Raw genomic sequence first — 22279 nt, 5'->3', positions numbered from 1 at the left:
AAAAATTGTGGACTAAATAACTACAATGCCCACTATTGTTCATCACTACTCTAAAGTCTTTATCAGCGTCAACATACAATTGCAGTAAATTAATTCTGCGTGATTATTTATACAAAATTAGTTTTGATGGTGCTTCATTGCTATCAAAGTGCTTGAATGAGCACTGGTCATTTAGGTGCTGAAAAGCGTGCTGAAGGAGAGAGTGACACATTCACTCCAGCACTGGTGCCTATTGTTGGGCAAATGATTTTTGTCTAGAAAATTGCCCGTATTTATTTACTGAGTCAATTTTTTAGACTTTTAAAAATGCATTTTAAGCCCAGATATTTGAGAAATGTAATGCAAGGAAGAGGGTATTGCATTTACAGTTTTGAAGTCATTTTCATTCTTATGTCTAAACAATGGCAAAGTCTAAAACTGGCCTTTTCAGTTTGAAGAGAAATTAAAATAAAAAAGGAAAGAAAAGTTAAAAAAAAAAAAAAAAAAAACATACCTAAAATCTTCAGTTCTGCACTGGAGTAGATGGCCCCATATTTGTTTTCAGCCACACACTGGTACATGCCAGAGTCAGCCTGCTGAACACCATGAATCAACAGCTCTCCATTCACCATCTCCACTCTGCTCTGTAGCCAATAGGAGACATGGGTTATTCACCAGAGTTTCAGCACCAGGGACAGCTATCACTGGAACTGCATAGTTTTATGTCAAATCTTAAGGAAACTGAATATACTGTATGATCAGAAAATGGGAAAATTATACTCTTATACAAAAACAACTGCTCAGAGATTTTGTTTTACAAGTAATGATGTGTCACAATTACATACCACCATTCCATCACAAAAAATTAACAGCATTTTTCAGTTCATGAATTGAACTAATTGAATTCATTCAAATTTGAAATACAGATGTAGCAATCCTGGATCATTGCCAGTATGTATGCCTGGCACAGACAACCAATGTAGTATTTTAGTAATGAAGGAAATGGCGTGATAGCATAATATGAAAAATAAGCAATGATCCATCTGTTTTAAACGATCTATATACACACTACCACATTATATATTCTGGCAGAGGTCAAACCTGAGAAAAGGTGTCTAAGTCAAAAGAGTGATAAAGTGAACTGCATAAACTTGCGCATTGTGCAAGCTGCTTGTGCTGTCAGTCAAGTGAACTTTTGGAAAATGCTGCTTCGATAGAGTCAACGTGTGACACTTTCAAAAGGGAAAGCACGCACATAAAATAATGAATAAAACAACCCCTGAGGAGAGCACTTCCACAACAGGCAGACTCCTTCTTCACTCTGGCAGTAAAAAAGGCCTTGGTTCTTAAGGAGATTAATGACCTCCAGTCTCCCACAGCTGAAATCAGAGAGGACTGCATGGCCCGAGCTCTAATTTCCTCTGAAGGATGTGAAAACCTCCAGAGTCAATCAGCTCTGTGGAGGCTCCCTGCGGCATTAATCCTCCTGCACTGTGCGCCTCGCGGGCTGAGCAGCGGGGATGTGCGCGGCTGCTGAATACCTGCGGCAGGAGGGGGGCGCCGTTGCGCAGCCAGCGGTACGTGGGTCTGGGCTTTCCTGTGGCCTTGCATTCCCACTGCAGCTGCTCCCCGCTGTCCAGCTCGGTGTCGTTTACCATTTTGATCCATTGGGGGTAGGCTGGAGCAGGAGGGGAGAGCCACACAGGGACATTGTGAGTGACACAAACGCACGCACACACACACACACACACACACAGACATACACACATATATACTGACACACGCATGCAAACATGCATACGTATTGGAGCATACACACGCACACACACGCAGGCACACACAGCTAGGTCTGTCCACATTGTGTGAATGAATGTACTACTCAAAGTCCATTCGCAGAAGTGCATCGATCACAAACAGGTATGTAGTTGTCTTGGTGACAATTTATTTCCTTATTTCAACATTTATTGGTTTGCATGGATTTACTGACAGGCAACGACTGTATAAGTTTATTGCGCCACGGTTTATTGCACTGTCTTTATTTTCACTTTTAAAAATAATCATTACGCATATTAACTATTTATTATTATTGATCCAAACATGTTAAAAATGGCTTTCAATTAATAAGTTATCAGATCATTTAACTTGTCACCGTAAGTGGAAAATGAACATAAATGATCCAAATGGTAGTGCAATAAAGGCAGTGAACTGTGGTCTGTGTGATGGTGTGATGAAAAGAATGTGAAAGCTCTTTCAGTCTTTCACAGGTTGCTTAGGCCTCACAATACCTCTATTTGTATTGCTTTCCTTCGCCAGCCTCAGTGCACACAGTCCACCTTTCAAAGTGATATAGGAACACAGGCTGGCACTTTGCTACAAATGCAAACACTGACTGCATGAGGAAGGCCTATGCAAGCAGATAATAAAAATGCTATATGATCATCTCAAGTCGGCATTAATCAGAGGCAGGACTCTGCCAATGCAACATAAGAAAAAAATTGCCAAAATGTAACCAAACCTGTAATGCAAAGTCAACAACTCCAGTGTTAATAAATCAAATTGGAGCAGTTTTACTCCGCAGCAAATCATTTTACCGGTATTTTTACCATGTGAAAATGAAATGGTGCCTTTTTAATGTGCTTCAACTTTTCTTAAGATTAACAAAACACCAAAAGACAGTAGTTGGAGACAGTTGGTTAAGCAGATGCCTTCACATTTCGACATAGCTCCCTGTGGTATCCTACTGGACGGTATCATTCGGTCTGTGGTTCAGCTGAGGACAGTATGTCTGTGCTAAACTTCTGCAAAGGCACTGCTCCATTGAACGGGTACAACTGTCTGAAGTCAGAAAGCCTAGGGCCCGTCTGCCTGCCCAGAATACTGCTCACTCTGTGGCCACTCGCCCTGAAGTCACATGATTCACCAGTGTGATAAACTGTGCCGGGACCCTGGGGGTCCAGATGCTGCATGGGTGGGGGTGGGGTGGGTAGTTGATAGCAGATCAATCCCTGCCCACTACATATCTGTCAACTTATTATTATTCTAGTTTTTTTATTTTATTTAATTATCATTATTTTTTATTATTCAATAGTATTTAAAAGAAAGACTGCTACTAATGGTGGTTAGTATTATCATTGTTATTATTAATAATAATAATAATAATAATAATAATAATAATAATAAAACATATTTTCATAATATTTTCATATTACCACCTCATCCTTTCAAAAGACTTCAACTGTATATTTTTCAATACACTTTTTAAGTTGAAATTAAACTGCCAGCATACTGTACATTCTTGTCTTATTACTAAATGTTATTTTCAGTGTGTTCTTTTTCCAACATGATTTTTTACAGGCTGTAACAAGTTTCCTTTTGCCATCAGGCAGAAGGCAGAACCCCCTTCTATAACCACTTTGTTTATTTTCTTAGCAGGGGCTCATATTCCGTATAATATTGTATTTTATAATATTTTCAGTTACTCTTGAAGGTGCAATGGAGGCTTAAGTACCCATTCCAGTTCTCTACCCACTATTCCACCCCACATGCTCATTTACATATAGGCTGTATGCATATGAGTGCATACAACAAGCATTCAGGCAAGGAACAGAGATGAAACCAAGTTATCAGTGTCATGACCAATAGTTAGTGTCACCACAACATACAACATAGTAAATACCACAACATAACGTCAAATAATCCTTAAGGAAATAGAAAATTGTGTTAACTGTAGCTTAATGGTAAAGGTAGTCAACCCAGAATAAATGCTCAGGATTCAGGTTTTTTTGAATGAAGAAGCAGTGGCAAATGGCACCATGCCCTTTGCCACGTCTCATTCTTTGCAACGGCCTTGACTGCATTTGCATTCAGACAGTCCAATTTTTCACAGGGCTCCTGGCTCCAAATACACTGTGAGTTTTACAGGGTGAGAATCATTGTGTTTCAATTCCATCTCATGCTTGAGGAAATCCTGAATAGAATTTGCACAACAGAAAAAAGCCATTAATCTTCCTTCACAGTGTACTGTAGCAAAGGTTTGCCCTCACAAACGCTATACAATTCATACTTTATAAATACTGTCATAATATATAGTGCTATCATGTGAACTACTGAGATAATACTGTGAAAAGTCCATGTTGCCTGTTTAACCATCCATAGCAGAATGTGAAAATGTTTACATTGAGCCATGGACTAATTGCAATGACAAAGCATATGACAGTGAACGCATGTCTCTACTGTAAGTCATTATTGTCATAACAAGCGGAACATAATTCAAAATAGAAAAAAATCACATCTTGTTGAGTAATATACACTCAAATCTTAATGAAAATTTACATATGGTTTTTTCAACTACTCCCTGGGGCCACATTCTAATTAAAAATACTATGTGTGGGCCAAACAATTTACACACACAATTTATAAAACAATGCATGAACACAATGTGTTGTTAATGCGTGTACATAGATGCTTAAAATATCCATAGTTAATACTTAATCTATCACTGGTAGGAAACACAATGCAGATGCATACTCTTTTTTGTGGCACCTAATTACTAATTCCTTTTCTTATGCATGAAATGGCCAAGAGCACGTCTTTGGTGGGATACATTTAGCCCCCAGGCTGTCCACTGAATAGCCTTGGTTCACACCATGCTTCAAATGCATTCAGGCCATTTTAGAGATCAAGATGATAGAGAACTGAGTAGTTCCATAGTGTCATTTTGTTTCTTGGTTTCAATATGACATCCTGTAAAAACCTGCTTAGTAAAGGCTGCGGGATGCTTGTGTATAGACCTGCTTTTGTGCGGACCTCAAGAGAAAAGCAAGCATCAAGCAGAAAAGAAATATAGTGAGACCAAAAAAATCTGTTTTTGTCCTGTACAATTTTCTATTCAGCACAAATCATTCTGCAATTCTTGTGATCCATGATGGTTTTGGAACATGCCCCAGTTTCAAAAGCCAAGACTTAATAAAAAGGAAACATAACATTTATCTTAAATCCAGGCAATATTCCATACTTTGTGACAGGAAGCATAATTCACCCAACTCAGTGACATAATCTCAAAGATAAGAACCGACAAGACCTTAACTTTCTATGGGGGGTGGCCATCTTAGTGCAGGAAAATGAGATCAGTTGTTATGGTGGCAGAAACAGCCTGATATAAATCTTGGTTCAATAAAGCGAGAGCTCAGCTTGCTGCCTCTGTCAAAGGACACTATATAGGGCAGAAAGAGAGGGTTTTTCAGTTAGACTTCTGTTGCTGGTTTCCTTTATTACTAAAAAAGACAGGTTTCAGTTTACTCCAGGGTTGTATCCCCTTGCTGTCAGGAAACAAATAATTAAATGCCATTCAAAATGTATGAGGTATATGTGGAGATATTTTTAGTTTTGAATATCCTGTCAAATTCAGATATCATGACAATGAGCAATGAGTATTTAAGAAATAAACTACACCCAAGGGTTTTTGCAACCAGACTTTCAATTAAAACTGCTCATACTGTATTGGAGATGAGAATTGAGTGGAGAAAAGTTCGTTTTTTTTTCAAACATCAGACTCTGCCATTCACGATGATTCATGATAATGTGGTGCCAGTCACACGATAATGGGAGTCTGTTCCTGGACAAACAAATTATACTTTATGTTTTGCCTAGCAGCCACAAAACATAGGCTGTTAGTGCACAGCGGTGGGTGGAATTTTCCATTTGTGATTTCTCTCACTGACATGACTGAGGCCAAACACTCTTTTAATGCTAATGGAGGCACCATTAGATTGGACACTGACCTGAAGCTATCTTAAGACCCTTTAACTCTGGCACTAATGGTAGTACCACTAGCATAGACACTTACTGTAAATTTGCAGTTGTCCTAAGGCCTTTGAGCCTTAAATCTAACAGCAGCATTGTTAACTCAGACACACACTGTTGACTTGTAGCTGCCCTTAGGTACTTTAGCAATGATGCTAATGGCAGGACCTTTAGCTTCAACACTCCCTGCAGACCTAAAACTGGCCTAAAGTCCTTGAGCAGTGGCATTGTTAGCTCAGAGACTTACTGTAGACCTGTAGCTGTCCTCGGAAGGCATTTCCTCCACGCGGATTCTCCGCTTTGCATTCATAGGTGCCAGAGTCCTCCAGCTGAATGTTTGGAATCTCCAGAACAGCCTGGGACTTCCGGAGCCTGGCCTTTTTGGGGATGTTTCCATTCATTTTCCTCCAGGTGATGGTGGGGACTGGGCTATCAATGAAAGGGGGAAGGCATTCTGTGTCACAATGTGTCACTACTGCACTCTGTTTAGCGTTAAACTCCAGTCTTGGAAAGCCACATTGTCGACTGGTTCAACTCCAGTCCTGAAGAGTTGCAATGCCTGCAGGTTTAACTCCAGCCTGGAGGGCTGCAGTGTCTGCAGGTTTATCTCCAGTCCTGGAAGGCTGTTGTGCCAGCATGTTTAACTCCATTCCAGGGGGGTCACGGTGTCTCCAGGTTTAATTCCAGTCCACTACGATTTTCATTCAGTCAGCAGTGAATTTAAGACGTGTGTGGATTCTTTAGCCAATCAGATGTCCTGGAACTCACAAAAACCTGCAGGCAACTGCAGTCCTCCAGAACTTGAGTCTGACACCTCTGGTTTAGCTGGTCATGGTAGAAAGAGGTTGATTTGATTCCTTGTGTACTCTTGTGTTTGTATTTAAAATCAGGGGTGTACAACAAAGGCCTGCGCCTTTTCAAATCCTAAAAAGACACATCCCCTGTTAACACAATTCCACTACGACACAGCCAAACAAACTATGGTCTGGCAGGTGACGTGCTGTATTCCTGAGACGTAAAGCTACCTCTTAATGTCACCTTGACAGGATAACAAAGCAATCTTAGCATTTGTTCTGAGCAGGGCACCCTGGGAATGTAACAATTAAGGATTTGCGCTGCCTTAGACAGGAATAAAACAGCACCCTAACTGTGCGACACAGCATGACGTGCTTGCTGGTGATGGGTTCATCTCCTGCTGCCACACATGTAGCGTCTGCATTCATAACAGGCAAAAACAGGGAGGGTCCACGCATTCTTGTCTGCTGCAATGTGTGTCTTTGCACCTTGACATTTATCTTTTGTTTGAGAAAAATATGCTAATATGTTTCTTCCTTGTGTGCTTTGCCATTCATCAAGAAACACGGCCTCCTACAGAGATACATTTAATTTTCATGAAAAAGAAAATTAGTACAGATCCATAATTAAGCAAAATGAAAGGATGCCCGCTGTATGTATGTGAAATACCATGTCCTTTGTGAGTCCTTTTTCTTCTTAATAATGTTCCAAACAATTGATTTTGATTAGCCTAAGGTTTGGCTGATGTCTGACTGTTTTTTCTTATTTCTCAGCCTCATAATGGCTTCCTTGAATTTCACTGGCACAATTCTGGTCATCAGGTTGACAAACGGCAAAAACCGACTCCAAAGGCAATCAAAAGGCCAGCATCAAAACTATATACTTAAATAACTCTCACACTTGCCTTAAGGAAGCAATTGAATACACCTGACTAATCAGAAACACCTGTGACATTATTTGCCCCAAACATTATAATGCCCTGGGGACAATTTATAAAAAGTGCAGTAATGTCTAGATGGTGAAACCAAAATGCATTGAAAAACCTTTTAATGCCCTCAAATAAAATGCAGTGAATGCACACTTTAACCACATGTGAATTGTTTGATTACAAATCTAAAATTGTGGAATACAGAGCCAAATCAATAAAAACTATGCAGTGGCTCAAACTGCTGTAGTTCAGTGGTTTTTTAAGACTCAGTAACAAATGTTAGAACACATTCATAAAAAAATTATGATCCAAAATATAATTTACTTCTTACAAAAAAATGGCCCCACATTTCACTGCTTATTTTGTACCCACCATCCTCAGGCAATGGATTTCAAAGCAGTGGTACAGAATTATGACCCACTATATTTCAAGCAGTTGAGCGCTGGAACTACCCTGTGATTGAATGACATGCATATCTCGAAACCTCAGCAGTTTTTAAACTGCTGTAATTAATGTCAGTTACTGCAATCTGTCAGCAACACCAAGCTGGCACAAACTTTTAAAACACAAATAAGGAATCTGCCACAACATTTATTAGGTACTAAAGTCAGATAATTTATGGAAGTGCAGAATCATGGGCTGGGTCAAGCGTACTGGTGCACCCATAATTCAGATGTAGGCCTTCATCTAAACAGTAAAATGTGCAGTGTTAAATCAACTCTTACGGAGTACGTATGGTCCCTGTTGGACTCATAGAGACAGAGCGCAATTAAGTCCCACCCACACCCGGAGGGGAAAACAATTCATCGCTCTCCATTGACTTTGTATTGCATGAAGGTGCCTTCTTGTCACTTGTGTCTGCTAGCGAACAACAGAAAAATGCCTAAAAGCTGCTGTGTGGTGGGATGCACTACCAACAGGATAAAGAATCCAGAACTAAGTTTTTATAAGGTGCCGAACCGAATAATTGCTGTCCTCATTCGCTTTAGCTTACAGATGGCAGAGATGTGGGCGGGAATTTGCGAGGCTATCATCATTTCTGTAGTCACAACGTCTAGCTCGTTATTGTTAGTAAGTTTAGAACGAATAGCCAGTTTGTAAAACAAGAAAGCGAGGTAGCTTTAATGGTAATGGAGTCTAGCTAGCTACAGGCTACAGTATGTTACTGTCATTCGAATTAATTTGAAGGGACACTGAGATAGACCAACATTATTGAGTTTGTCAATATACCTCTCTGGTAGACATAAAGTGCTAAAATAATCCTTTGACATGCTTAAATCAAATGTTTTTAGCTAGCTACAGGCATTTTGTTAGCGTTTCAGCCCTTGGTTGCATATTGTGGCGCCGATTGTTTTCCCCTCCGGTGGGCGTGGTTTTCAGAGTATGACGCGTTGCACTCTGTCTCTACATGTTAACTGTTAGAGTCAAATTAACACGGGGTATTTTACTGTGTACATACAGTAAGCATGTATTATTTGCACGCCTAAAATCCCCTTAAATTAGTGCCTAATTTCATTCAAGGTCAGACACAGTTCTAATTCATATATATGTGTCACGGTTGTGCCTCCTCTATTCCCGCCTCCCCGTAGTTTTTATCCTGTCTCGCGCCCCTCAGTTTGGTCTGCGTGTGTATCGTTATTCTGTTCATTTATTCAATCATTGTTTTCACCTGTCTCGTTATTCACTTATTGGTTTATCTCGACATTCTTTTGATTGTGTATTATGTTCTCCTGTGTCTTGTTATTCCAAGTGTATTTAAGTCCTGTTTCCCTGTCACTCAGTACTGTACAGTACTGTTTCAGTTCACTGTTTTCTGCCCTCACTATGTGTTCCCAGTGTTTTGACATTTCAAGTTTTTTGAGTTTCTATGCTTGTGTTTCTGTTTTAAGTATTTTTTTAGTTTTCTTTTGTAATTGCCCCTCGTGGCCTTTTGTTTGTTCATTTTTTTCTTCTTCAGTAAAATCTTTATTTGTATCAACCTTTTGAGTCTCCTGTTTTTACTCTGTGCTTGGGTCCAACCCACCAAAACCCTGACCATATGATGATTGGGATTCAGATTATTACTCTTGTTAACAGCTTGAAAACATAAGTAAACCATCAGATTTCCTCTAAAATATGCATTTAGGTTATTTAAAAAAATAAAAGAGAAAAGAAACAAGAGCGTGAAAGTGCACAGAAAATTAATTCTGAGAATATCCATTAATCATAGTGAAGCTTGTTGCATTTCTTTTTGCATTTAGTGAGGCGTGCTTGATATCATGTCTTTTAAATGAAAACGCTTGCCCTTTTCAGCATCCCAGAAAGGTTGGAAAGGAGGCGCATCACGTTGGCCTACTTGCAAATCTAAAGGACAAATGTCAGCCACTTCAATCAGGAAGCAGCGGTTTCTGCGAGTGGATGGTGCAGGTCTCAGCCTTTCACTCACACAAAGAGCCGTCTGTCTCTCCAGACCTCGGAGGGAAGCCGCCTGGTGCTGATCGACGGGTGGAGAATGAGACCCATTCAGGCTTAGCTTTCTGCTCATAACAGGACTGACATTTCCTAATAACGTGCATTAATAAATCATTTATTTGCAGGTTAAAAAAGGGGCAGACCAGGCATGAACAGCGGCGGACACCCACTCTGGACTCTGAGCCCAAAATATGTGTCTGGGGAGGGAGCGAATGGCGATGAGTGTTTGGACAGCATTCAACGCTTCCGTGTTAAGTTTAATTAAGCAAAATAGGGACTTGCTGTGCAGAGAAATGTCTATATGCTTAAGTAATGGATCATTAGCCGTATGTGCATAACTAATTGTCATTGGCTTCCCCTAACAAAGCATGCCCTTTTGAGAGCACTGTAAACAATTTACACATGACAAATGACTTGCATCCCCTTCAAATCGAGGCCATTTTCACATGAGGTAAAATACAGTTCAAAAACATTTGTATTTATGTAGATTGGAATGCAGATTATTATCCTTGTCAATGGCTAAAATATTTTAGCAAACCTCTGCTTTTCTCTTAAAATGAGAATATATTCATCGGCATGTCAAAGGGAAGAATTCAAATTCTATCTATTTGCATTATAAATTTTCCTAATTTTGAAATTCCATAAATTGGGAAAATAAATGTTTCCCCTTGTACCACAGTAACTCGGAATCTCCAGATTTTGTTGTTTGTCATTTGTAAACCAATTAGTATTTTACAGATTATTATCTCTCATTGAAAAAGAGTTGGTTAGTGGCCAAAACCAGGGCTGATTCTAGGCATGGGTGGCAAGGGTGATCACCTAGAGTGTCATCCATCTGGGGGGCACCAAACAAAAGGGGCAAAAAGAGTAAATCAAACTTTATTTCATCTCAAGAAACCATTGAGGAAGAATCCTCATTTATAATGAGGTCACATTACAGACATTAAAACAGTAATACAAATAATAACACACTGTGATAAATAAGCCTTTAAAATGTTTAAACATTTAGTGTAAAAATAATCGCAAGTTAGTAAGTGCAACAGAAATCCACACGTTGCATCCATGATAGTGATAGTCATTCCACAATTGCTATCCCATATACATATTTGATACAGGCCTGCGAGTAGTTTCTGGTTTGTAATTGTAGGTTCCAGCTCTGTAATACTGGATGGAACTATGCTACCTGTATGTCTGTAACCATTTTGAATCTTTATAATGAGCCAGCAGATTAACAAAAATATTTTTTAGTGTTACACAGAGCTGAATACCTGGCCAGTATATAGACTGTCTTTAAAACCTCACTCACTCCTGTCTGTGGTACTTACTTCCCCAGAGCAAAGCACTCCAGTCTCACTGTCACTCCTTTGGCAGCAGTTACTGTCACTGGAAAATGCACCTCAATTTTGGGCTCATATTCTCCCATTATACCTGACAAAAAAAAAACACACACACATTTGACAAATTACGAACAAATGATGCACATGTATTCTTTTGTGAAAGATCATGCAGTACGACAAAGCAGCCACTCAAAGGAATGTACAAATACTACCTGCTGTTTAGCACCGAAATTCCGCTATTACAACAGGTACACAGAATAGGACTTTATACTTGAAAATCAGGAAGTGTCTATTCACCCTACACCTATGGGCTAGATCCACAGCTACTATGCTTCTACTCACCTGAAGACTACTTGTATTGGTTACAATCCAATGAGAAGCTCATCTAAGTATCAGCTCTTTGTTATGAGCCAATGAGGAGCTTGTGTATGAATGCCAGGTCTTTGTTAATAGAAAACAAGGGGCTGCTACAATTGGCAGTTATTTGTTAGGAGCCAACGAGGAGCTTGTCTGAGAATTAGCTATTTGTTAAGAGCCAATGAGGAGTGAGATTTCTCTACAGCTGGGAAGGTGGTGGCATGACAGAGCCTGAGTGGCGGGAACAGCTGTGCCTCAGTAAATCACAACGTTAATGGGAGAGCACATTACGAACACATCCTGCATCTGGGCTCACTCACACCAGCATTCCAGGGGACCCTCCTGCCCGCCCTGTACACCACCTGGCTCTTTAATAACATCTGAGAAAGACCACTCTTCCCAGATAGGGTTAGAAGAGGGGGGCAGGGGGGAGGGGAATTATCCCTTCTCTGGGTGTGAGCGTGTACAATATGATCTGCGTTTTCATTTAAATGGAAAAATCAAATCTGACAAAAAAATATATAAAAAAGAAACTACCCAGAGACCCCTTTCAGGGATCACAGTGTTTAAACTCAAAGTGTAATGGAAATGTCAATTCCACCTCAGCGATAGTGTGGGAAGTGAGTGAGCCTGAGAGATAAACCTTACATATAAATCCCTCTAATACATCTGAAAGTAATATAAATGTGACGGCTGCAACACATTAGCACATTTTGCTCAAGTAATTAGGAAACTTTTCATGAGCTCCTATTTTCTTTTTTTCCTCATCTAGTGAGCAGAAAAATTGGACATAACTGTGTTATGAATGCTTACCCTATCTTTCGAGGAATGTTCTGGGAACTAACAGTTGTTAGCTGGGATTCAACCCCTTCATAAATCTCTGCAGTAACATTACTTACTTGTAGTACATTTTGGCTTGGAAAATGGTAAATGGTAAATGGACTGCATTTATATAGCGCTTTTATCCAAAGCGCTTTACAATTGATGCCTCTCATTCACCAGAGCAGTTAGGTTAGGTGTCTTGCTCAGGGACACTTCGACCCGCCCAGAGGAGGGACTCACAAACATAAGGTACCATGAGCCTGATTACGCTGACACTATAATGTATACATTTCACAACTCCTGGGGATGTGCTTTGCTCATAAACCAGTGATCAGTAACTCCACCACTGACTATAACATAACATTGGCTAAACCAATCAGATTTAAGGAAACTAATCTCACAAACTGTAACTTTCCTTTCCAGATGCTTCAGCGAGAAGAGTGTCTGAGGTCTAAACTACCATCTGACAGAGGTCTGACGAGAGACCTGCCCTTTCCTAGAGTCATTAGTTGGACATCCTCCTAATTCACAACTCTGCAGAGGAGCACTTACAGCCGTGCTGGTGCAGCCACAGGGTTATCTGGACCTAATGAGCCATCCTGAAATCTGCTCTAAGTGCCACCTCCCCAGCTGACATGCCAGCCACTGGAGTTTCATAGCTGAAATGAGTTCATTATGTCACAGGACGTGTAATGGTTCGGGAACTGGGCTTGTAACTGAGAGGTTGCACATTGGATTCCCAGGTTGGGCACTGACATCATACCCTTGAGCAGAGGTACTTAACCTGAATTACTTCAGTAAAATATCCAGCTGTATAAAAGGATTACACAGGACACAAAAAAGTAAGCTGTTTAAGTCCATCTGGATAGGAGCATCTGCTAAATCCATAAATGCACCATGCAAGACTGTTTTGTTCATTAAGAGCAGACTTTGTATGGTATGCACTAACAGAACTCAACAATTCGGTGGCACAACAAAACATTTGGGATCAGCAAACCTATTCTGCTGCTGGAGGACATGCTCCTGAGCTTTTTGTGATATACATTTCATAATCAGTAATCTTTGGTATATGATGTAAGGTGAAAAAGCCATACAGCATGGTGAAAATTTATTTTTTTCGCAGTAAAAAAAAAATTATTTGCAGGAATAATTTGCATATCCCTTCTTAGCACATAAATCCATCCATCCATTATCTATACCCGGTTATCCTGGTCAGGGTTGCGGGGGTGCTGGAGCCTATCCCAGTATGCACTGGGCAAGAGGCAGGAATACACCCTGGGCAGGTCACCAAACTATCGCAGGGCACACACATCATTCACTCACCATTCACACACATACCTATGGGCAATTTAGAGTTAGCCTACCTGCATGTCTTTGGACTGTGGGAGGAAACCGGAGTACCAGGAGGAAACGGGAAGAACATGCAAACTCTACACAGAAAGGCCCAGGCTGAGATTCCCCAGAACCCAGGACCTTCTTGCGTGAAGCGACACTGCTACCCACAGCACCACCAAAATGGCTGGACTACCGGCATCTGCCACCAGACCCCTGCAACTCATTCAGAATGCTGCGGCTCGTCTGGTCTTCAACCTCCCCAGACACTCCCACGTTACTCCCCTGCTCACTACCCTCCACTGGCTGCCTGTTATAGCTCGCATCAAATTTAAAACATTGGTCCTAGCATACCAGGCAGTTAAGGGATCAGCCCCAGCATACCTCCACAAGATATTCAAACCCTACATGCCAGCCAGATCCCTCCGTTCTGCTACCTCAGGACGCCTAGCACCTCCCCCTCTTCGCACCTGCACTTCCAGAACACGTCTCCTGTCTGTTCTGGCCCCACGATGGTGGAATGACCTCCCTGTGGAGGTCAGAACAGCTGAGACACTGACCCATTTCAAACGACGACTGAAGACTCATCTCTTCAGGCTGCACCCCCATCCCTCCCTACCCCCCTGTAAATGACTGTAAGCTTAGGGTTGTAACTAGGCAGCTGTTTCGTTGGTGACTTAGGTGCATTAACTGTCTTAACTACTGCTTGTATTTTTTCCATAGACTGCGTTGTTGCCGTTCTCGTTGTTTAGTGTTAATCAGTTTAACCTTCAGGGTCCAAGTTGAACTATGCGGTTGTTCCCTGCACTTGGACCGGTACTTCTCTCTAGGGGTTTCGTCATACTTGTTCCTGGTTATGGTTATACACTTTGTTGTACGTCGCTCTGGATAAGAGCGTCTGCCAAATGCCTGTAATGTAATGTAATGTAATGTCACCCTAGTATATAAATATACACTTAAACATGTCTTTACATATTAGCCTACAGATATCACAGGCAGCTATGCTACTTATTTCTGAGAATAACAGCTCCTGTGAACATTGTCAGGTTTCGTCCTTGTGAAATGAATCAGTGTATAAGTATAAATTGTCTAGGTAGAATAAAGGTCAGTTTTCTTTGAATCCTCTAAGGCTTTTGCATCTTTAGCAACACAGGATGGCATTATGGCATATGCCAATAATAGCCAGTTTTGACTAATCTTCCAAAAACAAAATCCAAGCCTGGTTTTCAGTTTATTTTATTTTAAAATAGCAATTCGAAGATTAAATAAAAATTTTATATCTTTTATAAAAATATATTTTTTTAAACAAGGTAAATGATATTATAAGGTTAAGTAAACCTTTTATTTAAGCCAATTTCAATGGCCTTTGTGATCTCAGAATAGTCCTGATACTGCTTTGTCTAATTTTAATAGTATTTATATTTATTATCAATGGAAGTTACTCATTTTGGTTTAATGGCTGCCTTTTGCATCTCAATCTCTGTAAATCTATAGCCAGGCTGAAGTTGCAGCCCACCATTTTACCTGTTTTTCAGTTTGATCTCTTAAACAAATGAATCATTCCAATCTTTGTTAGCAAGTGAGGGGAAATTAGTAATGAGTTTGCATGGAAATCATGCTGTGGGCTGAGCTGCAAACTTGGATAAGTCTTGTGAATCTGAAAATGTGCTACAGATTCTAGTCACACAATTACCTAAATGAGATGGAGCCCCTCTTAATTTGCCACTATCATGAGTTACTGCTAGCGCTTGACAACTGCGCATTGAATGTGAAAATATGGCTCCATATGCCTATTTGCACTTAATGACATAATAATAACTGAAATTTGCTTATGAATGTGCTATTTACTATATATAGAGATTTCATAGAACATATTACCTTATCTTTTAATTATATTCTGACTGCCCGGCCCATTTCAAAGGAACTCCCAGGAACTCCCTCTCACAATGTTACTGGAATGTATTGTCTTAGTTATAAAATTGCTGCAACATGCCCTAGATCCTTCTCAATTAATTTGTTTCCAATGCTATGCTACCCTTCCCAATTAAACTTGCTTTAGATGCATTAAAGTTCAGTGGGTCGATATCAAATTGTTATTTTCCATGATTACATGCTTATGTACACAAGCGCTGAAATAGCTTATTCCCCCCAAACCCTAAACAAATATCCCTTTCATTGCCCTCCCCTCCTCTTCTACCCCTTCCACACATCCCTGGGCTGTAATGCATCTCAGGGCTCTGTAGTTCCATATATTATTTCAGATGTATGTGCTCTAGATGTAGTGACATGGATGTTTTAAGGAGTGACTGGAATCCATTTGCTGGAAGGGCATTCGATTAGATTACACGCCACAAATAAACAGCTGCATAGCAAAGAGAACTCCAGTTCGGGCAGGGTCCTGCTTTAGGCAAATTCAGATTTTAGGCTTATGTGCATAATTAATTCTGTAGCAAGGCAATAATGATTATTATCAGTCTTCTTAAATGGGAAATTATGCTATGAATTTTGCATGAACTGCGCATCTCTGGCACATTAAAATTAAAATAATACATTGTGCCATTTTCCTAAGTGCTATTTTATAGAGATACAGCATGTGTTTTCATCTGTGTGGAAATCTTACAGATGCCCAGCCTGGATCATTCCATCATTATTTCTCCTACAGTATGATATGCATTACGTATGCACATTCGCATGTGCTTTAGTCCATCTATAGAGTATCTGTAGACTGTATAATAAGGCTTCAGCTCTACCAAAGACGAATAAGATGAATTTTACTGAGGCTTTTAAATTCACAAAACAAATTAGCAGTCACAAGTGAGTCGCAAAACACTTTTCAGGATGAGCTCAGTTGGCAGAATAAGGTTAACATAGGATGTATTTTTTACACAGGCAGTTGTGAGAAACAGCTTCCAAGATAATATAGCAGGAATCATTTATGACTGCATTTACCTAAACAAGTGCTCCAAGTTATTATAGCAGAGTCCATAGGGAAATTTCAGACGATGGCCTTTTTGTTTTTGCAGTTCCCTAAATAAGAGTTCACACAACTAAGAACGTGTAGATTTTACAGTTACTTTGCCCCATTTAGCAAACACAAATGAACATAAATAAAGCATGAATTAGAAAGAAGAGACTGAGGGTTTGGTAATTGATGAGTTCAATAAAACTTTCAATTGAGTGAATGAATCAGTGAAAAATGGTATGCTCTTTTCTAGACATAGACACACAGAATGGATGCATGGATGAACGCACTCATTTAGAATGCTAAACATCTTTTAACAAGATTAATGCACTTTCCCACAATTCCCATTTCCACAAAGTAGGCATGCATGTATGTTATGCATGGTCTCAATGTTCTCTTTCATACCATGGGAAGATAAACTACTTTAAGACGACATTCTACCATACTAGAAAGGCACTGAAAAAATAAAGCAGTTTATGAATCCAGTTCAATCCATATGATATAATTATATAAAACATCACAAGGACAAATTTGTCTAAACAGATGAATTTACTTCCAGCAAGATATTTAATTAATGATGGAACAGTATATGGACCTATGGATCCCAGGCTGATTTGGATATGCACAATATTATGCATGTACAGTATGTACAGACATCAACACACCATAAAGATAATTTGGTTATATACATTTTCCAATTGCATTAGCTGTCATAATTTCTTAAGATATGTGTGATAGTTAAGTAGATGGAACTGTATGCATTGGTTTCTGATTTGTCAAATGGAGTTTGGCAGAAACTCAGCAGAAAAGTCTTGAGGGCTTACTATCATTGCAGTATTATATGAAAACCAATATTAAATTATATATCAATATTAGAGTAACTGCCTACCCATAGTAATTGAATTATCCTTGGCTTAAAAATGAGGCAATGAGGCGATTTGGAGAAAGAAGGAAAAATGTATTATTATGCAGCAGAATGCTTATGTCAGAATGAAGCAACTAACACACAGTGTGGTACACTAACCTATGCAGCTCACATGTTTCGACTGGTGTGTTCTTTGTCTGGATGCAGTTACTGTAATGCTAACAGCTTCAACCAGGTACAAGCAACAATACATGTATGCATGCATGACTTCTGTTAAAATCATTTGACACATCTGAATATAGGTATAATAACACCAATACCTGAATGTGAGGAGCACTCTACACCAATAATATTTTTAAAGTAAATGATCCTGTTAACAGTTTAAAGACCTTTTAATTTGCACAGCATATATCAATGTACACCAGTATCGGCGTATTACTGGGATGGTGTGACGAATCAATATATATTTTCCTCCGCTTAATTATTACATAAAATAATTTACGACATATCATATAGCCCACATTTTGTGGTATATGCAAAATTGCTATATTATTTAATTTCTTTATTCCTAAAATGTTGAAATAATCAAGTATGAGGATATTCCTCAATTCACTAAATATATTCTTGCCTTCTTGATACAAGAGATTCTTTCTCTTCAAAAACAAACAAAAAAAGCTCTGGCTTCCAGGCAGGGCATCACAATTTTCAGGCCACGCTTTTTTCCTGCTTCCTGGATTTGTCCGCTTTTATCACCGTGCAAGTTTTATTAAATATGAAAAAGGTCTGGTTTGATTTAATTGCATATGCCCTTAAGCGAATGGTTTTGATTGAATCGCTTTACCCCACACTAGTCTCTGTTTTTAAAAAATGAAAACAGGAAATTATAATAAGTCAGGGCTTAAAATTTTAATGAATTATTATTGACAAACATGGTCATCAAAAACATTTGAGAATATTCTTAGTTTCAGAACAGGTCCATATAGCAGACAAGAGCTTGTCTATCTTCCACGCTGCACACACATGCCCTTGATTCGAAATTACAGTGCAGAAAATTCTGACAGGTTCATTTAAAATCAGAGATCACAGGCAGCTGGCCTGTGGCAGTAGGGCAGTAATCAACTGGCAAAGGCATCTGACTGTCAAACAAGGTAGGGGTGAGAGAGGGGATTTAGGCATTCAGGACTGTTTTAGCTGCTTTTTACGAGGCCAAATGGTGGTTCTTAAAACACATAATTCCCAATATGCCAGTTCTGTCACTGGCAATTCATTTTTCCCAGACTGTGTTTTTCAGAGTGCTGTTCCTCCAGTGCAGCTGCCATGGAAACGTGTGGCATGGCCTGAGGAGTGGCATGGTATGGTGTGTGTGCGCGGGCAGGTTAAGCTGTCTTCTCTGCAGGGCCCAACTAAGCAAAGCCGCTTGGCAGTCGACGGTCGACCCACTGCAGCTTTCTCCTTAAAATAATAATTAAAAAAATTACTTAACATTCGGTCAGACATATCCCTGCCATTCTATTGGCTGGGGGCTCACGGTCAGACCAGGGTTGGCTGGGAGGCCACCATCTGCCCAGAAAGCCAACCTGGCTGGGGTTAGAAAGCCTCTCCATGCCAATGGACACCAACATTCAGCCTTATTTAGAGCCACACCTGTTCACAGCAAATTTATCCTCTGAACACGAAATGTGTTAGGAAGCTGCCCGAAGCCTGTTTCTCAACGATGAAGGTACAATCAGGGGGAAGGACATTGTACGTAGGCTCCTCAATTCTGTTACTGGACAATTTAATTTGGCTGAACATTTTAGACAATCTCCAGCAACCCTGCTTTACATCTTTACATTTAAAACAAAGAGCATAAGAATTCATAATTATGAGAACAGGCCATTCAGCCTATCGCAGCTCATCATTTACCTACAAACTACTGCGTCAAACTTGGACTTATTCACCCCAAGAGTTTGCTTCTACTACATGACCTGGTAAGCTGCTTGCGAACTATCTGTGTAAAATCTAAAAATGTTTCCTAAAGATTAATTATAGTCACTGCTGCCCTATATTAAGAAAGGTCCTATTTTCAATGCTCAATGACAAATGCAATCTCTGCTTTCATTTTTCCCATCACTGGATTATATTGATTGCAGGCTAAATGAGTCCTAGTTCTTTACTCACCATGTCTACTGATAACAGCCCTGAGTAAATTATTAATGTCTTTCATAATATAGCCTTCATGGAGTCATGTTTATACTTGTTGGTGATCACTGCTTATGTAGAACATGGAAAGGGAGAGGAACAGAAAGGCATTCTGGGAGCAGGAGATCATGTTGCTCCAATTAAACATTTTCAGAATACAAAACATTTTCAAGGTAACCAGCCGACAATAACCAGCAGCCCTGTCAAAATGACACTGGGAATCCTGTTTAAAACTTCTCAGAGCATCAAAATCTACAAGCAGTGCAGGCCCCTGTACGGTAAGACGACGGACACTTTTCTGTGTATTCAAATAGAAAAACCGTGAATTGAGAGCTACTCATGAATCCCAGACTGCACTCCACCATGTGAATATTATAACAGCAAAATCCCATTTTGAGGCAAAGATTCGGTTAATTTTATTCTGAAAAAATGATTTCCCCAAAGGCTATTTTCAGCACAGCGCAGAATGTCATGAAGGAAACACTCTCTGGGCTCATGATCTGATTGAATCTATTACACATCCTCTACCCTCCTCCTGAACCCTCGAAACCATACTGTTGGAAGAAAACACCAGCCTCGCTATCCTACGAGAGCCCATTAAACTCTACATATTCATACAAGTGAAAAACAGCACAAGTGGTGTGGGCCTGCCTGTTAGCAGTACTTGATTGAAGAAGTAATTAACTCACATTCTGCAGGTAACCTGCTGGAGAATGGTGAAAGGAGTGGACACTTGAGATTTAAAATGTTCTGGAATTTTTTTAAAGGCTGGCTGGCATGTGTTATGGCCTTTTATTCTTCCCTTTAATCGCTCTCCATGCTTAAAAACGGGCTGCCAGATCCAATCTGTGAATTTCAATGCCTGCCTTCTTATGTTTGCATAGTAGGAAGAACAGCAGGCAGAACGTCTTTCAAATGTGATTTCGAACGCACTCTACTGTGAAAGTGCCCTGAAAGAACTCTGTGGATAATCCTGTGCCAAGAAATACATGCTTATACTCATGAGTATGGAATCATATTGATTATTTAAAAGCCATTCTGGCTGGACTGAGTAAGGATTTTACGCTACTCTCCTGTGTGTACTATCCTCAATGTTACACTGCACCACCTGCTCATGTTGAAACCAGTAATGGATGTTTTTACTATAGCAATTCAGGTTGAGTACATTGCTCAAGGGTACAATGGCAGTAGACCACCTGGAATTTGAACCTGCAACCACAGCATTACAAGACCAGATCCTTAACAATTATACTACGCTATCATTCCTGAAAGGACTGCTGAATGAGTGCTTTTTCTTTTGCAATAACCAGGAGTCAAGTGGTTCAGCCTCACCATCTGTCTTCAGCGTCAGTGGCGTGGGCGGGCTCAGGACCCTGGCATTGGTCGCTGTGTTTTTCACCAGACAGATGTAGCTGCCCACATCTGATGGCTGCACCTTGGAGATGTACAGATTCCCTGTCTCCTGGGAGATGAAGCGTCTGCTGTCTTCAGCCACAAAGGAGGGGAACTCGTTGAACACCCAGCTGTATGTGATTTCTGTAGGACCACACAGCATAACGTTCAGTGTAAAATCAACTCTGATAGAGTACCTTTAACGTGAGTATACAGCCCCTATTGAACTCATTCAGACACTGTTAGAATTGCTTGATTTTTTTCTGGATGAACAGAAGGGAAATAAATGCAAAACTCAGTTTACCTCACTTGACTGACAAGCCATGAACAACAACTGACCTGAAAATGTTGAAAGGCTATTCAGTTACATACCTGGTGACAGAGTTTTTACAGACTGGGAAAGGGGCAACATGGCCGTACAGAAGGAATCAATCAATCAATCAATCAATCAATCAAGCAATTCAAAACTTTTTTAATCAGTCAACTCAAAACTTTAAAACAGGGGTCCTTTGGGATTTGAGCAAAATCTCAAAATCCACATCCTTCCTTCATTCATTCCTTCCTTCATCTGATCCATAGAGCATTGACAGATGAAAGCAATATGGTAGAAACTTTGCTTTGTCAGTCAGCTGTCACTTAGATCAGAGAAGTGAGGAAAGAAGGAAGGGGAAATGATACCAAAATGTTTTTGGACAGGGTGCCAGGTTAGCTTCCCTTTATGGTCAATCCACAGATGACAATAATTATGGTATCCTCCCGTTAAATATTTTTGCCAAGGATGGATGGATCATTCATGGCTCATGGAGACAATGTGATGCCTTAGAATAGTGCAGTATGAGCCAGCACATAATGTGTTGCCCACACCTTCACCCACAAACAACATTGTGTGTTTGAAGCAAATGAAAAGCAGCCTAATTAAATCTCTCACACACAAAGAAACACCTGCTCTACTTTGGAAACACTGCAAAATAACAGGAAGTATGGTGAAAATAAAATCCTGGCAGCACTAACTGTCAAACATTAATGGGATTCATTAAATTTTCAATGAAAGAAGCTGCCATACAGATTTTACCCAG

At 39.9% G+C, this 22279-nt stretch overlaps 1 protein-coding gene across 3 annotated transcripts in view; it reads right to left on the bottom strand.

The window, feature by feature from the left end:
• Window positions 1-22279, bottom strand: part of LOC118235586 (contactin-5-like) — a 350615-nt gene that overhangs the window by 74799 nt on the left and 253537 nt on the right. For all 3 annotated transcript variants that reach the window (XM_035433068.1, XM_035433066.1, XM_035433067.1), the window contains exons 7-11: window positions 21144-21347; window positions 11281-11383; window positions 6029-6210; window positions 1521-1657; window positions 494-623 (exon numbers count right to left, since the gene is read on the bottom strand). In XM_035433068.1, the coding sequence (XP_035288959.1) occupies window positions 494-623; window positions 1521-1657; window positions 6029-6210; window positions 11281-11383; window positions 21144-21347 (756 nt within the window). The remainder of the gene's footprint in view (window positions 1-493; window positions 624-1520; window positions 1658-6028; window positions 6211-11280; window positions 11384-21143; window positions 21348-22279) is intronic.

Source organism: Anguilla anguilla, chromosome 9, assembly GCF_013347855.1.
Source record: "Anguilla anguilla isolate fAngAng1 chromosome 9, fAngAng1.pri, whole genome shotgun sequence".
Classification (NCBI taxonomy): Eukaryota; Metazoa; Chordata; class Actinopteri; order Anguilliformes; family Anguillidae; genus Anguilla; species Anguilla anguilla.
The sequence above is the reverse complement of the archived record's forward strand: the minus strand, read 5'-3'. Positions and strand labels throughout refer to the sequence as shown.